The 20,455-nt window shown below is 44.5% G+C and overlaps 1 protein-coding gene across 2 annotated transcripts in view; it reads left to right on the plus strand.

Moving 5' to 3' along the window:
• Nucleotides 1–20,455, plus strand: part of LOC124023901 (intraflagellar transport protein 74 homolog) — a 74,937-nt gene that overhangs the window by 11,199 nt on the left and 43,283 nt on the right. Inside the window, exons 9-17 of one of the 2 annotated variants that reach the window (XM_046338063.1) lie at nucleotides 1,553–1,691; nucleotides 2,935–2,997; nucleotides 4,441–4,584; nucleotides 5,315–5,355; nucleotides 5,444–5,523; nucleotides 11,355–11,357; nucleotides 12,663–12,716; nucleotides 17,019–17,116; nucleotides 18,976–19,102. In XM_046338063.1, the coding sequence (XP_046194019.1) occupies nucleotides 1,553–1,691; nucleotides 2,935–2,997; nucleotides 4,441–4,584; nucleotides 5,315–5,355; nucleotides 5,444–5,523; nucleotides 11,355–11,357; nucleotides 12,663–12,716; nucleotides 17,019–17,116; nucleotides 18,976–19,102 (749 nt within the window). The remainder of the gene's footprint in view (nucleotides 1–1,552; nucleotides 1,692–2,934; nucleotides 2,998–4,440; nucleotides 4,585–5,314; nucleotides 5,356–5,443; nucleotides 5,524–11,354; nucleotides 11,358–12,662; nucleotides 12,717–17,018; nucleotides 17,117–18,975; nucleotides 19,103–20,455) is intronic. The other variant, XM_046338064.1, reaches the window with a different exon arrangement.

Raw genomic sequence — 20,455 nt, forward strand, 5'->3', positions numbered from 1 at the left:
GCGGCGCAGTGGCCGTACCAGGCGGTGATATAGCCCAACACCGGCCCCAGTGTTGAGGATCAGTGAAGAGCAGGTGTTGTTTCCTACCTTCACCACCTGGGGGCGGGCCGTCAGTTAGGCCAGGATCCAAGGCCTCAAGCTTAACGTCTCCTCAGGACACGGGCCTCCTCATACCACAGTGTCAATAGAGGCAATAAGCCTCCTGTCTCAGGGTAGCAGTGCTGATCTAGGATCAGGTTGCCCGTGTCCATGTCATATTATTCATTAGGAACTAAAATGCAGCACTGATCCTAAATCATTACTAATACTCCGAGACGATTAATGAGTAAAGGGCCCTGGTGGTCTTCGAGATCTGCTTAGAGTGCTCCTCCTCATACCACTGTGTTATATAGTCTAGTCATTAACACCTCCTCATACCACTGTGTTATATAGTCTAGTCATTAACACCTCCTCATACCACTGTGTTATATAGTCTAGTCATTAACTCTTCCTCATACCACTGTGTTATATAGTCTAGTCATTAACACCTCCTCATACCACTGTGTTATATAGTCTAGTCATTAACACCTCCTCATACCACTGTGTTATATAGTCTAGTCATTAACACCTCCTCATACCACTGTGTTATATAGTCTAGTCATTAACACCTCCTCATACCACTGTGTTATATAGTCTAGTCATTAACACCTCCTCATACCACTGTGTTATATAGTCTAGTCATTAACACCTCCTCATACCACTGTGTTATATAGTCTAGTCATTAACACCTCCTCATACCACTGTGTTATATAGTCTAGTCCTTAACACCTCCTCATACCACTGTGTTATATAGTCTAGTCATTAACACCTCCTCATACCACTGTGTTATATAGTCTAGTCATTAACACCTCCTCATACCACTGTGTTATATAGTCTAGTCATTAACACCTCCTCATACCACTGTGTTATATATTCTAGTCATTAACTCTTCCTCATACCACTGTGTTATATAGTCTAGTCATTAACACCTCCTCATACCACTGTGTTATATAGTCTAGTCATTAACACCTCCTCATACCACTGTGTTATATAGTCTAGTCATTAACACCTCCTCATACCACTGTGTTATATAGTCTAGTCATCAACACCTTGTGAAGTCATCAGCTCCTCCAGTAGTCAACAGTTGGTCCTCAGTCCCAGCTCCTCCCATAATCAACAGTTGGTCCTCAGTCCCAGCTCCTCCCATAATCAACAGTTGGTCCTCAGTCCCAGCTCCTCCCATAATCAACAGTTGGTCCTCAGTCCCAGCTCCTCCCATAATCAACAGTTGGTCCTCAGTCCCAGCTCCTCCCATAATCAACAGTTGGTCCTCAGTCCCAGCTCCTCCCATAATCAACAGTTGGTCCTCAGTCCCAGCTCCTCCCATAATCAACAGTTGGTCCTCAGTCCCAGCTCCTCCAGTAGTCAACAAGGAAGACGTTATCCTACCTCTGGTTTCTTTAGGAAGGAAGACGTTATCCTACCTCTGGTTTCTTTAGGAAGGAAGACGTTATCCTACCTCTTGTTTCTTTAGGAAGGAGGAGATGATCCGTGCGGTGGAGGAGGAGATGGAGAGGGAGAAGCAGGCCGCTGATGACATCATCAAAAAGATGTCTCCAGAGAAACAGGACCAGTACGCTGCCATGAAGGCCAGCAACGACGAGCTGCTACAGGTCCGAGCTGATTCAGGACTAGTTTGGTGTTTTACATCTTAATGAATGAGATGCATTTTAGAAACTATTCACACCCCTTGACTTGTTCCCCCTTGACTTGTTCCCCCTTGACTTGTTCCCCCTTGACTTGTTCCCCCCTGGACTTGTTCCCCCTTGACTTGTTCCCCCTTGACTTGTTCCCCCCTGGACTTGTTCCCCCCTGACTTGTTCCCCCTGGACTTGTTCCCCCTGGACTTGTTCCCCTGACTTGTTCCCCCTGGACTTGTTCCCCCTTGACTTGTTCCCCCTTGACTTGTTCCCCCTGGACTTGTTCCCCCTGGACTTGTTCCCCCTGGACTTGTTCCACATTTTGTTGTGTTACAGCCTGAATTCAACATTTTATTCACTAGATTTTTTTCCTTAGCCATATATACACACCTACCCCATCAGACAGCAGTAGCTACCCTATCAGACAGCAGTAGCTACCCCATCAGACAGCAGTAGCTACCCTATCAGACAGCAGTAGCTACCCTATCAGACAGCAGTAGCTACCCTATCAGACAGCAGTAGCTACCCTATCAGACAGCCGTAGCTACCCCATCAGACAGCAGTAGCTACCCTATCAGACAGCAGTAGCTACCCTATCAGACAGCAGTAGCTACCCTATCAGACAGCAGTAGCTACCCTATCAGACAGCAGTAGCTACCCTATCAGACAGCAGTAGCTACCCCATCAGACAGCCGTAGCTACCCTATCAGACAGCAGTAGCTACCCTATCAGACAGCAGTGGCTACCCCATCAGACAGCAGTGGCTACCCCATCAGACAGCAGTGGCTACCCCATCAGACAGCCGTGGCTACCCCATCAGACAGCCGTAGCTACCCCATCAGACAGCAGTAGCTACCCCATCAGACAGCCGTAGCTACCCCATCAGACAGCCGTAGCTACCCCATCAGACAGCCGTAGCTACCCCATCAGACAGCCGTAGCTACCCCATCAGACAGCCGTAGCTACCCCATCAGACAGCAGTAGCTACCCCATCAGACAGCAGTGGCTACCCCATCAGACAGCCGTGGCTACCCCATCAGACAGCCGTAGCTACCCAATCAGACAGCAGTCCTTGATGCCCAGTGAGAACTGTTAGTAAGTAAAGCTGCATGACTCAGCCCCTGCTGGCTGTATAGGTAACAACGACAGACGGCCTCGTGCTAAACAGGTGTCGGTATCAAGGACTAAAGTTTTCCTGTGTGTGTCTTTCTCTCAGGAGCTGGATGGTCGTCAGGAAGAGCTGGACACCCTCATAACACGGAAGGAGACGTTTGAAGCAGTGAGTGGCAGGGTGCATCCCGAGTGACACCCTATTCCCTTCAAAGAGTATATTTTAATTATCCTCCTCCTCCCCTTGACCCCCCCCACCCCCAACAAATATTAGAATAATTAAGCAGCACTTGCACTTGACCCCCCCCCCCCTCTAGCTCTGATGCTACTAATAGCTACTAATTTGAAATGTACTTTCTATGACTGTGATATGTGGTTGTCCCACCTAGCTATCTGATGAATGTACTGACTATGACTGGTCCACCTAGCTATCTGAAGATGAATGTCCTGACTATGACTGGTCCACCTAGCTATCTGGAGATGAATGTACTGACTATGACTGGTCCACCTAGCTATCTGGAGATGAATGTACTGACTATGACTGGTCCACCTAGCTATCTGGAGATGAATGTACTGACTATGACTGGTCCACCTAGCTATCTGAAGATGAATGTACTGACTATGACTGGTCCACCTAGCTATCTGGAGATGAATGTACTGACTATGACTGGTCCACCTAGCTATCTGGAGATGAATGTACTGACTATGACTGGTCCACCTAGCTATCTGAAGATGAATGTACTGACTATGACTGGTCCACCTAGCTATCTGGAGATGAATGTACTGACTATGACTGGTCCACCTAGCTATCTGTAGATGAATGTACTGACTATGACTGGTCCACCTAGCTATCTGAAGATGAATGTACTGACTATGACTGGTCCACCTAGCTATCTGGAGTTGAATGTACTGACTGACTGGTCCACCTAGCTATCTGGAGATGAATGTACTGACTATGACTGGTCCACCTAGCTATCTGGAGATGAATGTACTGACTATGACTGGTCCACCTAGCTATCTGAAGATGAATGTTCTGACTATGACTGGTCCACCTAGCTATCTGGAGATGAATGTACTGACTATGACTGGTCCACCTAGCTATCTGGAGATGAATGTACTGACTATGACTGGTTCACCTAGCTATCTGGAGATGAATGTACTGACTATGACTGGTCCACCTAGCTATCTGGAGATGAATGTACTGACTATGACTGGTTCACCTAGGTATCTGAAGATTAATGTACTGACTATGACTGTGATATGTGGTTGTCTCACCTTATTATCTGGGCTGGGCAGAATCAACAAGCTCACTCACTCATAGGCTGAATCAACAAGCTCACTCACTCAGGCTGAATCATATTATAATGACCAGGTTTGAAGAGCATGTTTTAATGGTTATAGATTGGGTACTGTATTACCTGAAAACCCCCAAAATGTTTATTTTAGTCAGACACACCTTTTAGTCTGTTGCCATCGTGGTTGTATTAAACCAGGGTAGATGTCATTGGTCCCATAGAGGGAGTCAGGGCCTTCCACCAAACAGGTAGTTAGACCCGTCCATCCACACTGACTCAATCCCTTCTGTCCCCTCTGTCCTGTGTGATGTCCGTAGGAGCTGTATCACTCCCAGGTGAAACGGGAAGCTGTGTTACTACACGAGAAGCTTCAGGAGCTGGAGCTGAAGAGAGACGCCATGTTGGCAGAGGACAAGAGCATGGGATCGCCCCAGGAGGAGAGGGACAGGCTGTTTAAACAGGTGAGGAGAGGGACGGGCTGTTTAAACAGGTGAGGAGAGGGTGAGGAGAGGGACAGGCTGTTTAAACAGGTGAGGAGAGGGACAGGCTGTTTAAACAGGTGAGGAGAGGGACAGGCTGTTTAAACAGGTGAGGAGAGGGACAGGCTGTTTAAACAGGTGAGGAGAGGGACAGGCTGTTTAAACAGGTGAGGAGAGGGACAGGCTGTTTAAACAGGTGAGGAGAGAGGGACAGGCTGTTTAAACAGGTGAGGAGAGGGACAGGCTGTTTAAACAGGTGAGGAGAGGGACAGGCTGTTTAAACAGGTGAGGAGAGGGACAGGCTGTTTAAACAGGTGAGGAGAGAGACGGGCTGTTTAAACAGGTGAGGAGAGGGACAGGCTGTTTAAACAGGTGAGGGGAGAGCTTTGGGCCAGTAACCGGAAGGCTGCTGGTTCCAGTCACGGAGCCGACAAGGTCAAAAAGCTGCCGCTATGCCATTGAGCAAGACACTTAGCCTCAATGTCCCCAGGGGTGCTGTACAATGGTAACTCAGGCCGTGACCTCACTCTCTGGGGATGTCTCATGGGGGGGGGGCACCCCACCAAATTCTTATTAAATACTGCTCTGATGTCACTATCATCAATGTCATTTTAGGGGGGGGGGGGGTTGGTAAAGAGGTGTATATTTTACGGTTTAGTGAGTTGAATCTGTGTGTTATGCTTCAAAATGTGGCCTTGTTTTGCTCTCCAAGGTCAAAGAAGACAACCAGGAAACAGCAAGCATGGAAAGACAGTACGTAGTTTCTGTGATCATTTTAAAGTCTTATCCGAGCCAACCAAAGTGATATTCCTGTTTTATAACTCTGTGATGTTTCTAACAGGTTGACTGAGATGCGTGAGAAGATGAGCCTGATCAACGAGGAGATCCGACAGCTTGACAATAACATGGAGGAACACCAGGGTACGGACCGCTTTGATCTCTCCACTGGGGTCGTAGATGTTATATCTGACGGGTTTCATAGTCCAATAAATAGAACAATGAGATGATGAGTTTTGACATTTTTATTTTTATATTTTTAGAACATTCACAGTCTCGTACAAGAGCTTTGCACTGGGGTGGAGTGGATGGGGAGTGGGCTGGGAGAGTTTTGGGCACTTGTCCCAATGAGTGTGGTGGGTGGGGGGGGAGAGACGGGAGCATTGTCCTGTAGTTGTGTTCAGTAACAGTTCAGTGAATTGGATATAAATCCATTAAGGCCTCTGGATACCGTCCAAGACAACTCTCTCCTCTCCGCTCCGCCTTGCCTGCATAGATTACAGCATCCTGTCCTGACCAGGGTAGCACATATATCCTGCATCCCAACATGGCACTCTATTCCCTTCCTAGTGGATCCCTATTCCCTACCTAGTGGATCCCTCTTCCCTGCCTAGTGCACGTTATTCCCTACCTAGTGCACCTTATTCCCTACCTAGTGCACCCTATTCCCTACCTAGTGCACCCTATTCCCTACCTAGTGCACCCTATTCCCTTCCTAGTGGATCCCTATTCCCTTCCTAGTGCACCTTATTCCCTTCCTGGTGCACTGACGTAGGGTGCCATTTGGGACTCGGGCATCCTGTAGACGCCTCTCTGTGAGACGTCTGTCTGCTGCTCTGGTCTCCATGGGGATGTGTATTGTATTGTTAGACTCCAGAGGGGAAGTTAACATGGCTGGTGGTCCATGGTAGAGAGGTGTTTTGAAGTCCCACATCGGGGACACTTAATGAAGGAAAGCCTGAATGACCACACCCAAATTACACTTCACATCAAATGTTATTGGGTCACATACTCATATTTAGCAGATAGCAGATGTTATTGGTCTATACTCATATTTAGCAGATAGCAGATGTTATTGGTCCATACTCATATTTAGCAGATGTTATTGCGGGTATAGCTAAATGCTTGTGTTCCCAGCTCCAACAGTGCAGTAGTATCTAGCTAAATGCTTGTGTTCCTGGCTCCAACAGTGCAGTAATATCTAACTAAATGCTTGTGTTCCCAGCTCCAACAGTGCAGTAATACCTAACTAAATGCTTGTGTTCCTAGCTCCAACAGTGCAGTAATATCTAACTAAATGCTTGTGTTCCTGGCTCCAACAGTGCAGTAATACCTAACTAAATGCTTGTGTTCCTAGCTCCAACAGTGCAGTAATATCTAACTAAATGCTTGTGTTCCTGGCTCCAACAGTGCAGTAATATCTAACTAAATGCTTGTGTTCCTGGCTCCAACAGTGCAGTAATATCTAACTAAATGCTTGTGTTCCTGGCTCCAACAGTGCAGTAATATCTAACTAAATGCTTGTGTTCCTAGCTCCAACAGTGCAGTAATATCTAACTAAATGCTTGTGTTCCTGGCTCCAACAGTGCAGTAATATCTAACAATCTAAAAGTAAAATAACATAATTAAAATATATAAATATTAGGATGATCAATATCAGAGTGGGGTTGACTAAAATACAGTGGAAAAGAAAACCGTATGTAAACATTATTAAAGTGGCCAGTGATTCCATGTCTATCAGTCGATCAGCATATCGATTGCGCAACCAGGGGTGGAGGAGGAAAAACCTTGGATCATTGTTGGATCATTGTTACTCTAACTTCCGCGACGCATATAAGGCCCTGCCCCGCCCTCCTTTCGGAAAAGCTGACCACGACTCCAGTTTGTTGATCCCTGCCTACAGACAGAAACTAAAACGAGAAGCTCCCACGCTGAGGTCTGTCCAACGCTGGTCCGACCAAGCTGATTCCACACTCCAAGACTGCTTCCATCACGTGGACTGGGATATGTTTCGTATTGCGTCAGATAACAATATTGACGAATACGCTGATTCGGTGTGCGAGTTCATTAGAACGTGCGTTGAAGATGTCGTTCCCATAGCAACGATAAAAACATTCCCTAACCAGAAACCGTGTATTGATGGCAGCATTCGTGTGAAACTGAAAGCACAAACCACTGCTTTTAATCAGGGCAAGGTGACTGGTAACATGACTGAATACAAACAGTGCATCTATTCCCTCCGCAAGGCTATCAAACAAGCTAAGCGTCAGTATAGAGACAAAGTAGAATCTCAATTCAACGGCTCAGACACAAGAGGTATGTGGCAGGGTCTACAGTCAATCACGGACTACAAGAAGAAATCCAGCCCAGTCACGGACCAGGATGTCTTGCTCCCAGGCAGACTAAATAACTTTTTTGCCCGCTTTGAGGACAATACAGTGCCACTAACACGGCCTGCAACGAAAACATGCGGACTCTCCTTCACTGCAGCCGAGGTGAGTAAAACATTAAACGTGTTAACCCTCGCAAGGCTGCAGGCCCAGACGGCATCCCCAGCCGCGCCCTCAGAGCATGCGCAGACCAGCTGGCCAGTGTGTTTATGGACATGTTCAATCAATCCCTATACCAGTCTGCTGTTCCCACATGCTTCAAGAGGGCCACCATTGTTCCTGTTCCCAAGAAAGTTAAGGTAACTGAGCTAAACGACTACTCACTTCCGTCATCATATCACCTCCACCCTACCTGACACCCTAGACCCACTCCAATTTGCTTACCGCCCAAATAGGTCCACAGACGATGCAATCTCAACCACACTGCACACTGCCCTAACCCATCTGGACAAGAGGAATACCTATGTGAGAATGCTGTTCATCAACTACAGCTTGGCATTCAACACCATAGTACCCTCCAAGCTCGTCATCAAGCTCGAGACCCTGGGTCTCAACCCCGCCCTGTGCAACTGGGTACTGGACTTCCTGATGGGCCGCCCCCAGGTGGTGAGGGTAGGCAACAACATCTCCACCCCGCTGATCCTCAACACTGGGGCCCCACAACACTGGGGCCCCACAAGGGTGCATTCTGAGCCCTCTCCTGTACTCTCTGTTCACCCACGACTGCGTGGCCACGCACGCCTCCAACTCAATCATCAAGTTGGCGGACGACACAACAGTGGTAGGCTTGATTACCAACAACGACGAGACGGCCTACAGGGAGGAGGTGAGGGCCCTCGGAGTGTGGTGTCAGGAAAATAACCTCACACTCAACGTCAACAAAACTAAGGAGATGATTGTGGATGTTACGAATCCCTTTTGGCCCGACAGTCTAGGGGGGATGGTAATGAGACCCGTAACATAACTCATGCAAATTATTATTGTGACAAAGTAAAAGTGTGCACGAAATAACCACAACAACTGAAATCTACCGCCAAACTCTAGGTTTATTTATAAACACACGGTAATGGGGGGAGCAGGAAAAGGGGCTGAGCTGGACCCAAGGAAAGAAACAATAAATATACAAAAACACACCCCTAAGCTAGACTAGCCTACTTTAACAACAACTAACTAACTAACCAAAAATACAGTGGGTGGTCCGCCCAGTTCTACCTAGTGTATTTAACAAAGTTCACCTACGGGTAGTGTATGCCCATGGGCGACTTGTCTTGGTTTCCCCTTTTCCTACCAGCAAACAAACAAACACCATAACCAAAAACAATACTCACAGGTGATGACAAAGTGCTATGGAGGTGCTTTAAACAAAAGAGAGGTTAAGACACAAAGCGAGAATGAAACACAGAGACCTACAGACATGGCATTTACAGAGAGATTGAGCTGAGCTGAGCTGATGAACAAACAAATGATGGGGTTTTTAAACCATGGGGAAGGAACTGTGATAGGTCAGGAAATAGGAGGAGGTGTGTCTTCTGATTGATGATTGATTGTTGACTGATTGGGGAGTGATGATTTTCACCTGTGAGGGGAGAAGGAGAGAAAAGAAACACACACAGGATACACACACACACAGGATAACTGTATCCGTAACAGTGGACTTCAGGAAACAGCAGAGGGAACACCCCCCCTATCCAAATTGATGGAACAGTAGCGGAGAGGGTAGTAAGTTTTAAGTTCCTCGGCATACACATCACAGACAAACTGAATTGGTCCACTCACACAGACAGCATCGTGAAGAAGGCGCAGCAGCGCCTCTTAAACCTCAGGAGGCTGAAGAAATTTGGCTTGTCACCAAAAGCACTCACGAACTTCTACAGATGCACAATCGAGAGCATCCTGGCGGGCTGTATCACCGCCTGGTATGGCAACTGCTCCGCCCACAACCGTAAGGCTCTCCAGAGGGTAGTGAGGTCTGCACAACGCATCACCGGGGGCAAACTACCTGCCCTCCAGGACACCTACACCACCCGATGTTACAGGAAGGCCATAAAGATCATCAAGGACAACAACCACCCGAGCCACTGCTTGTTCACCCCGCTATCATCCAGAAGGTGAGGTCAGTACAGGTGCATCAAAGCTGGGACCGAGAGACTGAAAAACAGCCTAACCCTAACCCTTACGGGGGGAATAATTACACTGTTTGTATTCAACCATATTCCCAGTCACTTTGCCTTAGTTAAATGCGGTGGTTCACGCTTTCAGTTTTAATAGTCACAGTGTGAACAACATCCCCTATATACTTCCTGATGAACTCAGTCACCGTGTCCCGTGTATACGTCAATGTTATTCTCAGAGGCAACCTGGAACATATTCCAATCTGCGTGATCAAAACAAACTTGAAGTGTGGATTCTGATTAGTCAGACCAGCGTTGACTAGACCTTAGCATGGGTGTACTTCCTGTTTGAGTTTCTGCCTATACGAAGGGAGGAGCAGAATGGAGTCATGATCTGATTTGCCAAAGGGAGAGCCTTTTAGCCATCCCAGAAGGGAGAGTAACAGGCAATGTGTTGATAGAACTTTGGTAACGTTTCCCTCAAATTTGCTTTGTTAAAATCCCCAACTACAATAAATGTTGCCTCAGGATATGTGGTTTCCAGTTTGCACAAAGTCCAGTGTAGTTCCGTTTTGGTATCAGATTGAGGGGGAATATACATGGCTGTGACTATAAGCGAAGAAAATTCTCTTGGGAGGTAATATGGCCGGCATTTGATTGTGAGATATTCTAGGTTGGGTGAACAAAAGGACTTGAGTACTTTTTTTTTGTTGTTGTCGTATTTCTGGTCGTAATGCTGGTGAGTTAACGTCGCTCTGATATCTGAAAGTTATTTCAAGTTGGATGTAATAACATGAAAAATGTTCTGGGCTAATAGCGTAAGAAATAACACACAAAAAAAACGAAATACTGCAATGTTGGTTAGGAGCCAGAAGCAGAGCTTCCATGTCTGTCATGTCTTCGGAGCTAGTAGCAGAGCTTCCATGTCTGTCATGTCTTAGGAGCTAGTAGCAGAGCTTCCATGTCTGTCATGTCTTAGGAGCTAGTAGCAGAGCTTTCATGTCTGTCATATCTTAGGAGCTAGTTGTCTCATATCATATCATCATATCATCATACTGTTTCTTGTCCTCATCTCTGTCTCATATCCTCTGACTGTTTCCTGTCCTCATCTCTGTCTCATATCCTCTGACTGTTTCCTGTCCTCATTTCTGTCTCATATCCTCTGACTGTTTCCTGTCCTCATTTCTGGCTCATATCCTCTGACTGTTTCCTGTCCTCATTTCTGGCTCATATCCTCTGACTGTTTCCTGTCCTCATTTCTGGCTCATATCCTCTGACTGTTTCCTGTCCTCATTTCTGGCTCATATCCTCTGACTGTTTCCTGTCCTCATTTCTGTCTCATATCCTCTGACTGTTTCCTGTCCTCATCTGTCTCATATCCTCTGACTGTTTCCTGTCCTCATCTCTGTCTCATATCCTCTGACTGTTTCCTGTCCTCATCTCTGGCTCATATCCTCTGACTCGTCATGACCAGACGGTAAGAGGCCTACTGTGTCCCATTTGTTCTCCACCAAACTCCTCCAACATAGTAATCAACTAGACTAGGCCATCCTTCCAGTAGCATTAGTTTGGAACTAACTACTTCCACTTTACTTTATATAGACTCTTACAGTCTTAGAAGTAAAGGTGCCTGGAAGCTTTTTGGGTTGCCACACCGCCAGAATCTTTCCAGTTAAAAGAAGGTCCTAGAGGAACCGCTGTGTAAAAGTTCAAACTGGAACCTTTTTGGGTTGCCACACCGCCAGAATCTTTCCAGTTAAAAGAAGGTCCTAGAGGAACCCCTGTGTAAAGGTTCAAACCGGAACCTTTTTGGGTTGCCACACCGCCAGAATCTTTCCAGTTAAAAGAAGGTCCTAGAGGAACCCCTGTGTAAAGGTTCAAACCGGAACCTTTTTGGGTTGCCACACCGCCAGAATCTTTCCAGTTAAAAGAAGGTCCTAGAGGAATCCCTGTGTAAAAGTTCAAACTGGAACCTTTTTGGAATGCTAGGGGTTCTAATTTGAACCTTTTTAATAATATATTACAGTTTTGGCAGCCTATCAGATTGAAGGCGTGGCGTTCAAATGTATTTTTGGCAAACCCGTTAGCATAAATGTAAGTCCAGTTCATCATGTTAAGTTTGTACACTTTACATTTAAGTTTTCCTTTAATATTTATGCATATGACATATTTTAATGTAATATTATTAATATTAACATGGCTGATTACATATAGTAATAAATTGGCAACTATTCTAGCTTTAGGATTTGCATAGGTTCTTGAGGAACTCATAGACCTCTGTTAGCCTCATTGACGCTATGAAACTGTCAGTGTTTAATTTAACGTGATGACAATACAACAGAACTGATGAAGACATTTACTATAACAGGTGGCCCCAAAAAATATATTGATTAAAGCCACGCCCCTACTAAGCCACGCCCCCACTCCACTGATAGAAGCACACACACACTACATATTGTTTAAATGTATGTAAATTGTAAAGTATTTTGTCTGTAATGTTTTTGTTCGTTATGTGTCAGACCCCAGTAAAACTAGCTGTCACCATTGGCGTCGGCTAACGGGGATCCTAATAAATCAAATCCCTCCAGGGTTTTTCTATGAACCTGTTGCTATATTGATCCATTAAAGGTCCTCCCAGAACCTCTCAACTAACCAAAGGTGCAAGGATGAACCATTGACTAACAATGGTTCATCGCAGATCTCCAGGGTTCCTCAAGTCACCTCTAATTCTAAGAGCGGATAGACTATATACTCAAGTAACAACTCACTTTTTGTCCTACAGGTGAACGAAACCAGAAGTACAAAGAACTAAAGAAGAGAGATGAGACTATGGACAGTGAGTTGACCATTACATACTCTCTGTGCACCATTCCTGCGTAGGTTGTAGAAAGTTAGTTACATATCTTGTATCCCTTTTAGTCTAAGACGTTTTCCCTGCCAACTTTTTTCGTCCTTTTCTTTATATCTGAAAGTTATTCCCGGTATCAAAGACAAACCTTTTATTTCCGCCAAAACGACTTAGTAATAATTTCGGTCAAGTTCTGCCTACGGCTTAGTATGTAACGTAGCCATAATGCTGAGGCAACATTAGCACGCTCTACGCTCTTAAACTCTTGATGGTTGCTAGGCAGCACAAGTTTTCTGCAGGCTATCTCTGCAGTAGATTGCAACTCCGCCCCCTTTGGCAGTTCTATCTTGTTGGAAAATGTTGTAGTTGTCTAGTGTGTTGGGAACAGAGAATAAAAGGAGTAGATTTCTGGGCATGGTAGAATAGATTCAGGGCATAATGTGCAGTCGTGGCCAAAAGTTTTGAGAATGACACAAATATTAATTTCCACAAAGTTTTCTGCTTCAGTGTCTTGAGAATTTCTTTGTCAGATGTTACTATGGAATACTGAAGTATAATTACAAGCATTTCATACGTGTCAAAGGCTTTTATTGACAATTACATTAAGTTGATGCAGAGTCAATATTTGCAGTGTTGACCCTTCTTTTTCAAGACCTCTGCAATCCGCCCTGGCATGCTGTCAATTAACTTCTGGGCCACATCCTGACTGATGGCAACCCATTCTTGCATAATCAATGCTTGGAGTTTGTCAGAATTTGTGGGGTTTTGTTTGTCCACCCACCTCTTGAGGATTGACCACAAGTTCTCAATAAATTAACGTCTGGGGAGTTTCCTGGCCTGCCTGCTGCCATTCCTGAGCAAGCTCTGTACTGGTGGTGCCCCGATCCCACAGCTGAATCAACTTTAGGAGACGGTCCTGACGCTTGCTGGACTTTCTTGGGCACCCAGAAGCCTTCTTCACAACAATTGAACCGCTCTCCTTGAAGTTCTTGATGATCTGATAAATGGTTGATTTCGGTGCAATCTTACTGGCAGCAGTATCCTTGCCTGTGAGGCCCTTTTTGTGTAAAGCAATGATGACGGCACCTGTTTCCTTGCAGGTAACCATGGTTGACAGAGGGAGAACAATGATTCCAAACACCACCCTCCATTTGAAGCTTCCAGTTTGTTATTCAAACTCAATCAGCATGACAGAGTGATCTCCAGCCTTGTCCTCGTCAACACTCGAGAGAATCACTGACATGATGTCAGCTGGTCCTTTTGTGGCAGGGCTGAAATGCAGTGGAATTGTTTGGGGTGGATTCAGTTCATTTGCATGGCAAATAGGGACTTTGCAATGAATTGCAATTCATCTGATCACTCTTGATAACATTCTGGAGTATATGCAAATTGCCATCATACAAACTGAGGCAGCAGACTTTGAAAATTAATATTTGTCATTCTCAAAACTTTTGGCCACGACTGTACAGACAAGGGTATGGTAGGATGTGAGTACAGTGTAGGTAAACCTAGGCATTGAGTGATGATGAGAGTGGTTGTGTCTCTGGAGGCACCAGTTAAGCAAGGTGAGGTCTCTGTACGTGTGGGGGTGGGACAAAAGAGGCATGTTGGGCGGGGCTGGGGGTTCTACAGGGAAATTAAACAATAATACACAAACCCAAACAGCAGTGGAAAAGGCATATTAACATTAGGGAGAGGCATGTGTAGCCGAGTGATCATAGGGTCCAAAGAGCAGAAATAGGTGAGTCAGGAAGCCGTTTGGTAGTCGCTACTACGCTAGGCGAGCTGGAGACACTGTGATTCAGACAGCTAGCGGACTGGAGACACGGTGATTCAGACAGCTAGCGGACTGGAGACACTGTGATTCAGACAGCTAGCGGACTGGAGACACTGTGATTTAGACAGCTAGCGGACTGGAGACACTGTGATTCAGACAGCTAGCGGACTGGAGACACTGTGATTCAGACAGCTAGCGGGCCGGGGCTAGCAGATGGGCCTTTGGCGACGTCGCAACAGAAAAGCCTGATGAAACCACATTGGACGTTTACGTCGGCAGATCAGTCGTGATGGATTGGCAGGGCTCCGAGGCGACAAAGGGTCCAGGCCAATTGGAAAAAGAGGTATTGTAGCCCAAGAATTAGCTGGCAGACCTCTTCGGCCACCCGGGAGATGGACCTAGCTCAAGGCTAACTGATGCTTGCTTCGGGACAGAGGTGTTAGCTAGCAGTAGCTACTCGTTGATATTATTAGCTAGCAGTAGCTACTGGTTGATATTGCGCTGTGCAGACTGGCAGGAATTGACCGTGCTGAAGCTGGCTGGTGTCCGAGTTAACAGTGAGGACCGCTAGCAGTGTCTAACTGACTACTAGCTAGTAGCTAGTTAGCTGGCTAGCTTCTGAAGGGGGTTCTGGTTCTAAAGTATAAAAATAGCAGAGCCGTACCACATTGGGTGAGGTGGGTTGCAGGAGAGTATATTCAGTCCGTAGATGGAAAGAGAGATAAAATATATACGAATAAAACTAGGAAAACAACTATTTACACGGGATAAGACAAGACAAACACACAACCAACTGCTAGGTCATCTTTTAATCACAATCACATTATTAGCATGCTATAAAGTATCCTAAATCATGTGGTCATCTATCACCGATCAGAAACATTTAGGATGTAGCAATGTAGCCTAGATGCTACATGCTATAATGTAGCCTAGATGCTACATGCTATAATGTAGCCTAGATGCTACATGCTATAATGTAGCCTAGATGCTACATGCTATAATGTAGCCTAGATGCTACATGCTATAATGTAGCCTAGATGCTACATGCTATAATGTAGCCTAGATGCTACATGCTATAATGTAGCCTAGATGCTACGCTACATGCTATAATGTAGCCTAGATGCTACATGCTATAATGTAGCCTAGATGCTACATGCTATAATGTAGCCTAGATGCTACATGCTATAATGCAGCCTAGACGCTACATGCTATAATGCAGCCTAGATGCTACATGCTATAATGCAGCCTAGATGCTACATGCTATAATGCAGCCTAGATGCTACATGCTATAATGCAGCCTAGATGCTACATGCTATAATGCAGCCGACGAGTAGGCCTATTATTTTGCTCGATCATGTGGAGGCAACTCCAAAAACCCATGGAGGTTGAAATATAATAAGATAATAATAGGAAAGAGATGAAACGTGGATGAAAACAGCACAGACTGTTTCTAAATATCACTTTTAATATGATATGTCAGCGGTATCACACGTTCCCGTGATAGCATGTAGCATTTAGACTACATTATAGCATGTAGCATTTAGGCTACATTATAGCATGTAGCATTTAGGCTACATTGTAGCATGTAGCATTTAGGCTACATTGTAGCATGTAGCATTTAGGCTACATTGTAGCATGTAGCATTTAGGCTACATTGTAGCATGTAACATTTCAATTCTGTTATATTCCATTATATTCTTATTAGAAAATATACAGTGGGGCACAAAAGTATTTAGTCAGCCACCAATTGTGCAAGTTCTCCCACTTAAAAATATCTGTTGACCTCTGTCATTGCCAACAAAGGGTATATATAACAAAGTATTGAGATAAACTTTTGTTATTGACCAACTGCTTATTTTCCACCATAATATGCAAATAAACTCATTAAAAATCCTACAGCGTGATTTTTTTTTTCTCATTTTGTCTGTCATAGTTGAAGTGTACCTATGATGGAAATGAAAATTACAGAACTTGCACAATTGGTGGCTGACTAAATACTTTTTTGCCCCACTGTATCTGTGTTGACTGTGATCGGATAGGTGTGTCTTTGTCTGTTTCGACAACAAAATAACAAACTGTTGATTTAATTTGGCTGGTGTAACCACGGCTACACAGACCTGTAACATGCCCAATTAAAACTCAAAATATGCAATTATTTTCCTTTTTGAAAACAAACATTTTATTCGTCCTTATAATGTTTCTTAGGAACCTGCCTAAAGCAATTGATAATGGCTAGAATTGTTAATGGTGTATATTCAATGTATTTATTAAAATAGACGACGCCCACCCTGCACACCACTACTACCAGTCCTCCCCGGCGTGCACACGGGAGGACTAAAAGGTGTATTCAGGCAAGAATGTTGTCAAAATGGGCCTGTTTATAAAGAAGGGGGGGTCATATAAACATTGCCCGTTTGATTTATTTTTACAGCCCTAAATAGTGTAAATCCTATGTGTAAGCAGTATTGTAGTCTATACTGATCGTTATCTGGCATTGATTCATATTTCCACAGGTTTTCTGGATTCATTTGATGAGACTAAAGCTACAGAGGTGGAGAAAAACCGTCAGACACAGGCCATCATCGTAGCTCTACTGGAACACTCCAGCAGAGTGAGTGAGAGTGAGTGAGTGAGAGTGAGTGAGTGAGAGAGTGAGAGAGAGTGAGTGAGAGAGAGTGAGTGAGTGAGAGTGAGTGAGAGTGAGTGAGAGTGAGTGAGTGAGTGAGTGAGTGAGTGAGTGAGTGAGTGAGTGAGAGTGAAACCGTCAGACACAGGCCATCATCGAAGCAGAGTGAGTGAGTGAGAGAGAGTGAGAGTGAGTGAGAATGAAACCGTCAGACACAGGCCATCATCGAAGCAGAGTGATTGAGTGAGAGAGAGTGAGAGTGAGTGAGAGTGAAACCGTCAGACACAGGCCATCATCGAAGCAGAGTGAGTGAGTGAGAGAGAGAGTGTGAGAGAGAGACCAAGGAGGCCCTACAGCAGCACCTAGATCTTCTGCACAGATTCTGTCAGACCTGGGCCCTGACAATAAATCTCAGTAAGACCAAAATAATGGTGTTCCTAAAAAAGGTAAATTCCCAGGACCACGAATACAAATTCCACCTAGAGCACACAAAAAACTATACATACCTTGACCTGAAATTCTTCAACAAAACTGTGAACGTTCCATCAAAGAAACATCAAATTCGACATACCAATTAGGATCTGGCTAAAAATACTTTTATCCGTTATAAAACCCATTGCCCTTTATGGTTGTGAGGTCTTGGGGTCCTGCTCACCAATCAAGAATTCACTAAATGGGATAAACACGAGGCCGATACCCGCTAATTATCAAAATCCATAAAAGATCTGTTAAATTCTACAACCACCTAACAGGAAGCGATTCACCAAACATTCCATAACAAAGCCATCACCTACAGAGGATATACACCTGGAGAAGAGTCCCCAAAGCAAGCTGGTCCTGGGGCTTTGTTCACAAACACAAACACAACCCACAGAGCCCCAGGACAGCAACATAATTAGACACAACCAAATCATGAGAAAACAAAAAGATAATTACTTGACTCTTTGGAAAGAATTTACTAAAAAAACAGAGCAAACTAGGATGCTATTTGGACCTAAACAGAGAGTACACAGTGGCAGAATACCTGACCACTGTGACTGACCCAAACTTAAGGAAAGCTTTGACTATGTACAGACTCATAACCTTGCTATTGAGAAAGATCGTCGTAGGCAGACATGGCTCTCAAGGGAAGACAGGCTATGTGCTCACTGCCCACAAAATGAGGTGGAAACTGAGCTGCACTTCCTAACCTCCTGCCCAATGTATGACCATATTAGAGACACATATTTTCCTCAGATTACACAGATCTACAAAGAATTTGAGAGAGAGACGAGAGAGAGGAACAGAGAGGAGAGACAAGAGAGGAACAGAGGAGAGACGAAAAAGGAACAGAGAGGAGAGAGAGAAAAGGGGACAGAGGGGGAGGGAGGGAGGGAGAGATGGACAGAGATAGAGAGAGCTCTACTGGAACACTCTAGTGGAGGGAGGGAGGGAGGGAGGAGAGCTCTACTGGAACACTAGTGGAGGGAGAGGTTCAACTGATGTTACCCATCTGCCATGTGCTTGTCTGCTGTTCTCAACGAAACAGCTCGGCCACTAAGTTCACCACTTGGCCGTTGTTTTGTTAAAATACTCCCAGGTCACAGCTTGGACATTGCCTTGTTTTGCCTTCGTTCTTCTTCGTTTGTTTATTACGAGTTAGCTGAATAAACCGTTTATTTCTGTACCCCAGCTGTTCTCTGTCATGTCGTTCACACAGGTTCTGCTTTAAGTCATAACACTTACAGTTTAATAGACACGAAACTCCTATCAGATACTAGGGTTTTCATAAATCTTCTCAAAACTGTGTGTTGTTGAAGTGAAGAAGCTCGTTTAAAGGAGATGTCTCGTGTGTGTTGATGCAGAACATGAACCGGATGCGCCAGATCTCGTCGGTGACGGCCAGTGAGCTCAAGTCCATGCAGGAAGACCTGAGCTTCAAGGAGACGGAGATGCACAAGTCCCAGAACACAGCCAAGGGTCTGTCTTCAGGTTAGTACACAACACAACCAAGGGCCTGTCTTCAGGTTAGTACACAACACAGCCAAATCAAATCAAATGTTATTTGTCACATACACATGGTTAGCAGATGTTAATGCGAGTGTAGCGAAATGCTTGTGCTTCTAGTTCCGACAGTGCAGTGATAACCAACAAGTAATCTAACTAACAATTCCAAAACTACTGTCTTATACACAGTGTAAGGGGATAAAGAATATGTACATAAGGATATATGAATGAGTGATGGTACAGAGCAGCATACAGTAGATGGTATCGAGTACAGTATATACATATGAGATGAGTATGTAAACAAAGTGGCATAGTTAAAGTGGCTAGTGATACATGTGTTACATAAGGATGCAGTAGATGATATAGAGTACAGTATATACGCATGCATATGAGATTAATAATGTAGGGTATGTAACATTATATAAGGTAGCATTGTTTAAAGTGGCTAGTGATATATTTTACATCATTTCCCATCAATTCCCATTATTAAAGTGGCTGGAGTTGAGTCAGTGTCAATGACAGTGTGTTGGCAGCAGCCACTCAGTGTTAGTGGTGGCTGTTTAACAGTCTGATGGCCTTGAGATAGAAGCTGTTTTTCTATAGGCTATGCAATTTGTGTGAGAAAACAGAGTGATGGCCTCTATTAAAAATGGTTTTGATGATAGATCCCAAATTAATATAACCACTATAGCATCCCACAACTGTCCAAGACTGTTTGGAATATTTATTTATTGAACAGAATAGAAAGTTTTGTACTTTGGAGGAGAGTAGATTGACATAAGCTAGTGCTTTTGCTGTTCGTTACTTATCTTGTTGACGAAAAGTAAATGTGGACAGTTTTTCCCAATATCTTCAATATGAATTGGATCAGGACGCACGCAGTCGGATTTATTGTGAAGGTGGAGGTTATATTACATGGATTTACTGTGGAGGCTATATTACATGGATTTACTGTGAAAGTGTAGGCTATATTACATGGATTTATTGTGAAGGTGGAGGCTATATTACATGGATTTATTGTGAAGGTGGAGGCTATATTACATGGATTTATTGTGAAAGTGTAGGCTATATTACATGGATTTATTGTGAAGGTGTAGGTAGACTATATTACATGGATTTATTGTGAAAGTGTAGGCTATATTACATGGATTTATTGTGAAGGTGTAGGTAGACTATATTACATGGATTTATTGTGAAGGTGTAGGCTATATTACATGGATTTATTGTGAAGGTGGAGGCTATATTACATGGATTTATTGTGAAGGTGGAGGCTATATTACATGGATTTATTGTGAAAGTGTAGGCTATATTACATGGATTTATTGTGAAGGTGTAGGT

Source organism: Oncorhynchus gorbuscha, unplaced genomic scaffold (assembly GCF_021184085.1).
Source record: "Oncorhynchus gorbuscha isolate QuinsamMale2020 ecotype Even-year unplaced genomic scaffold, OgorEven_v1.0 Un_scaffold_1716, whole genome shotgun sequence".
In the NCBI taxonomy this organism is placed as follows: domain Eukaryota; kingdom Metazoa; phylum Chordata; class Actinopteri; order Salmoniformes; family Salmonidae; genus Oncorhynchus; species Oncorhynchus gorbuscha.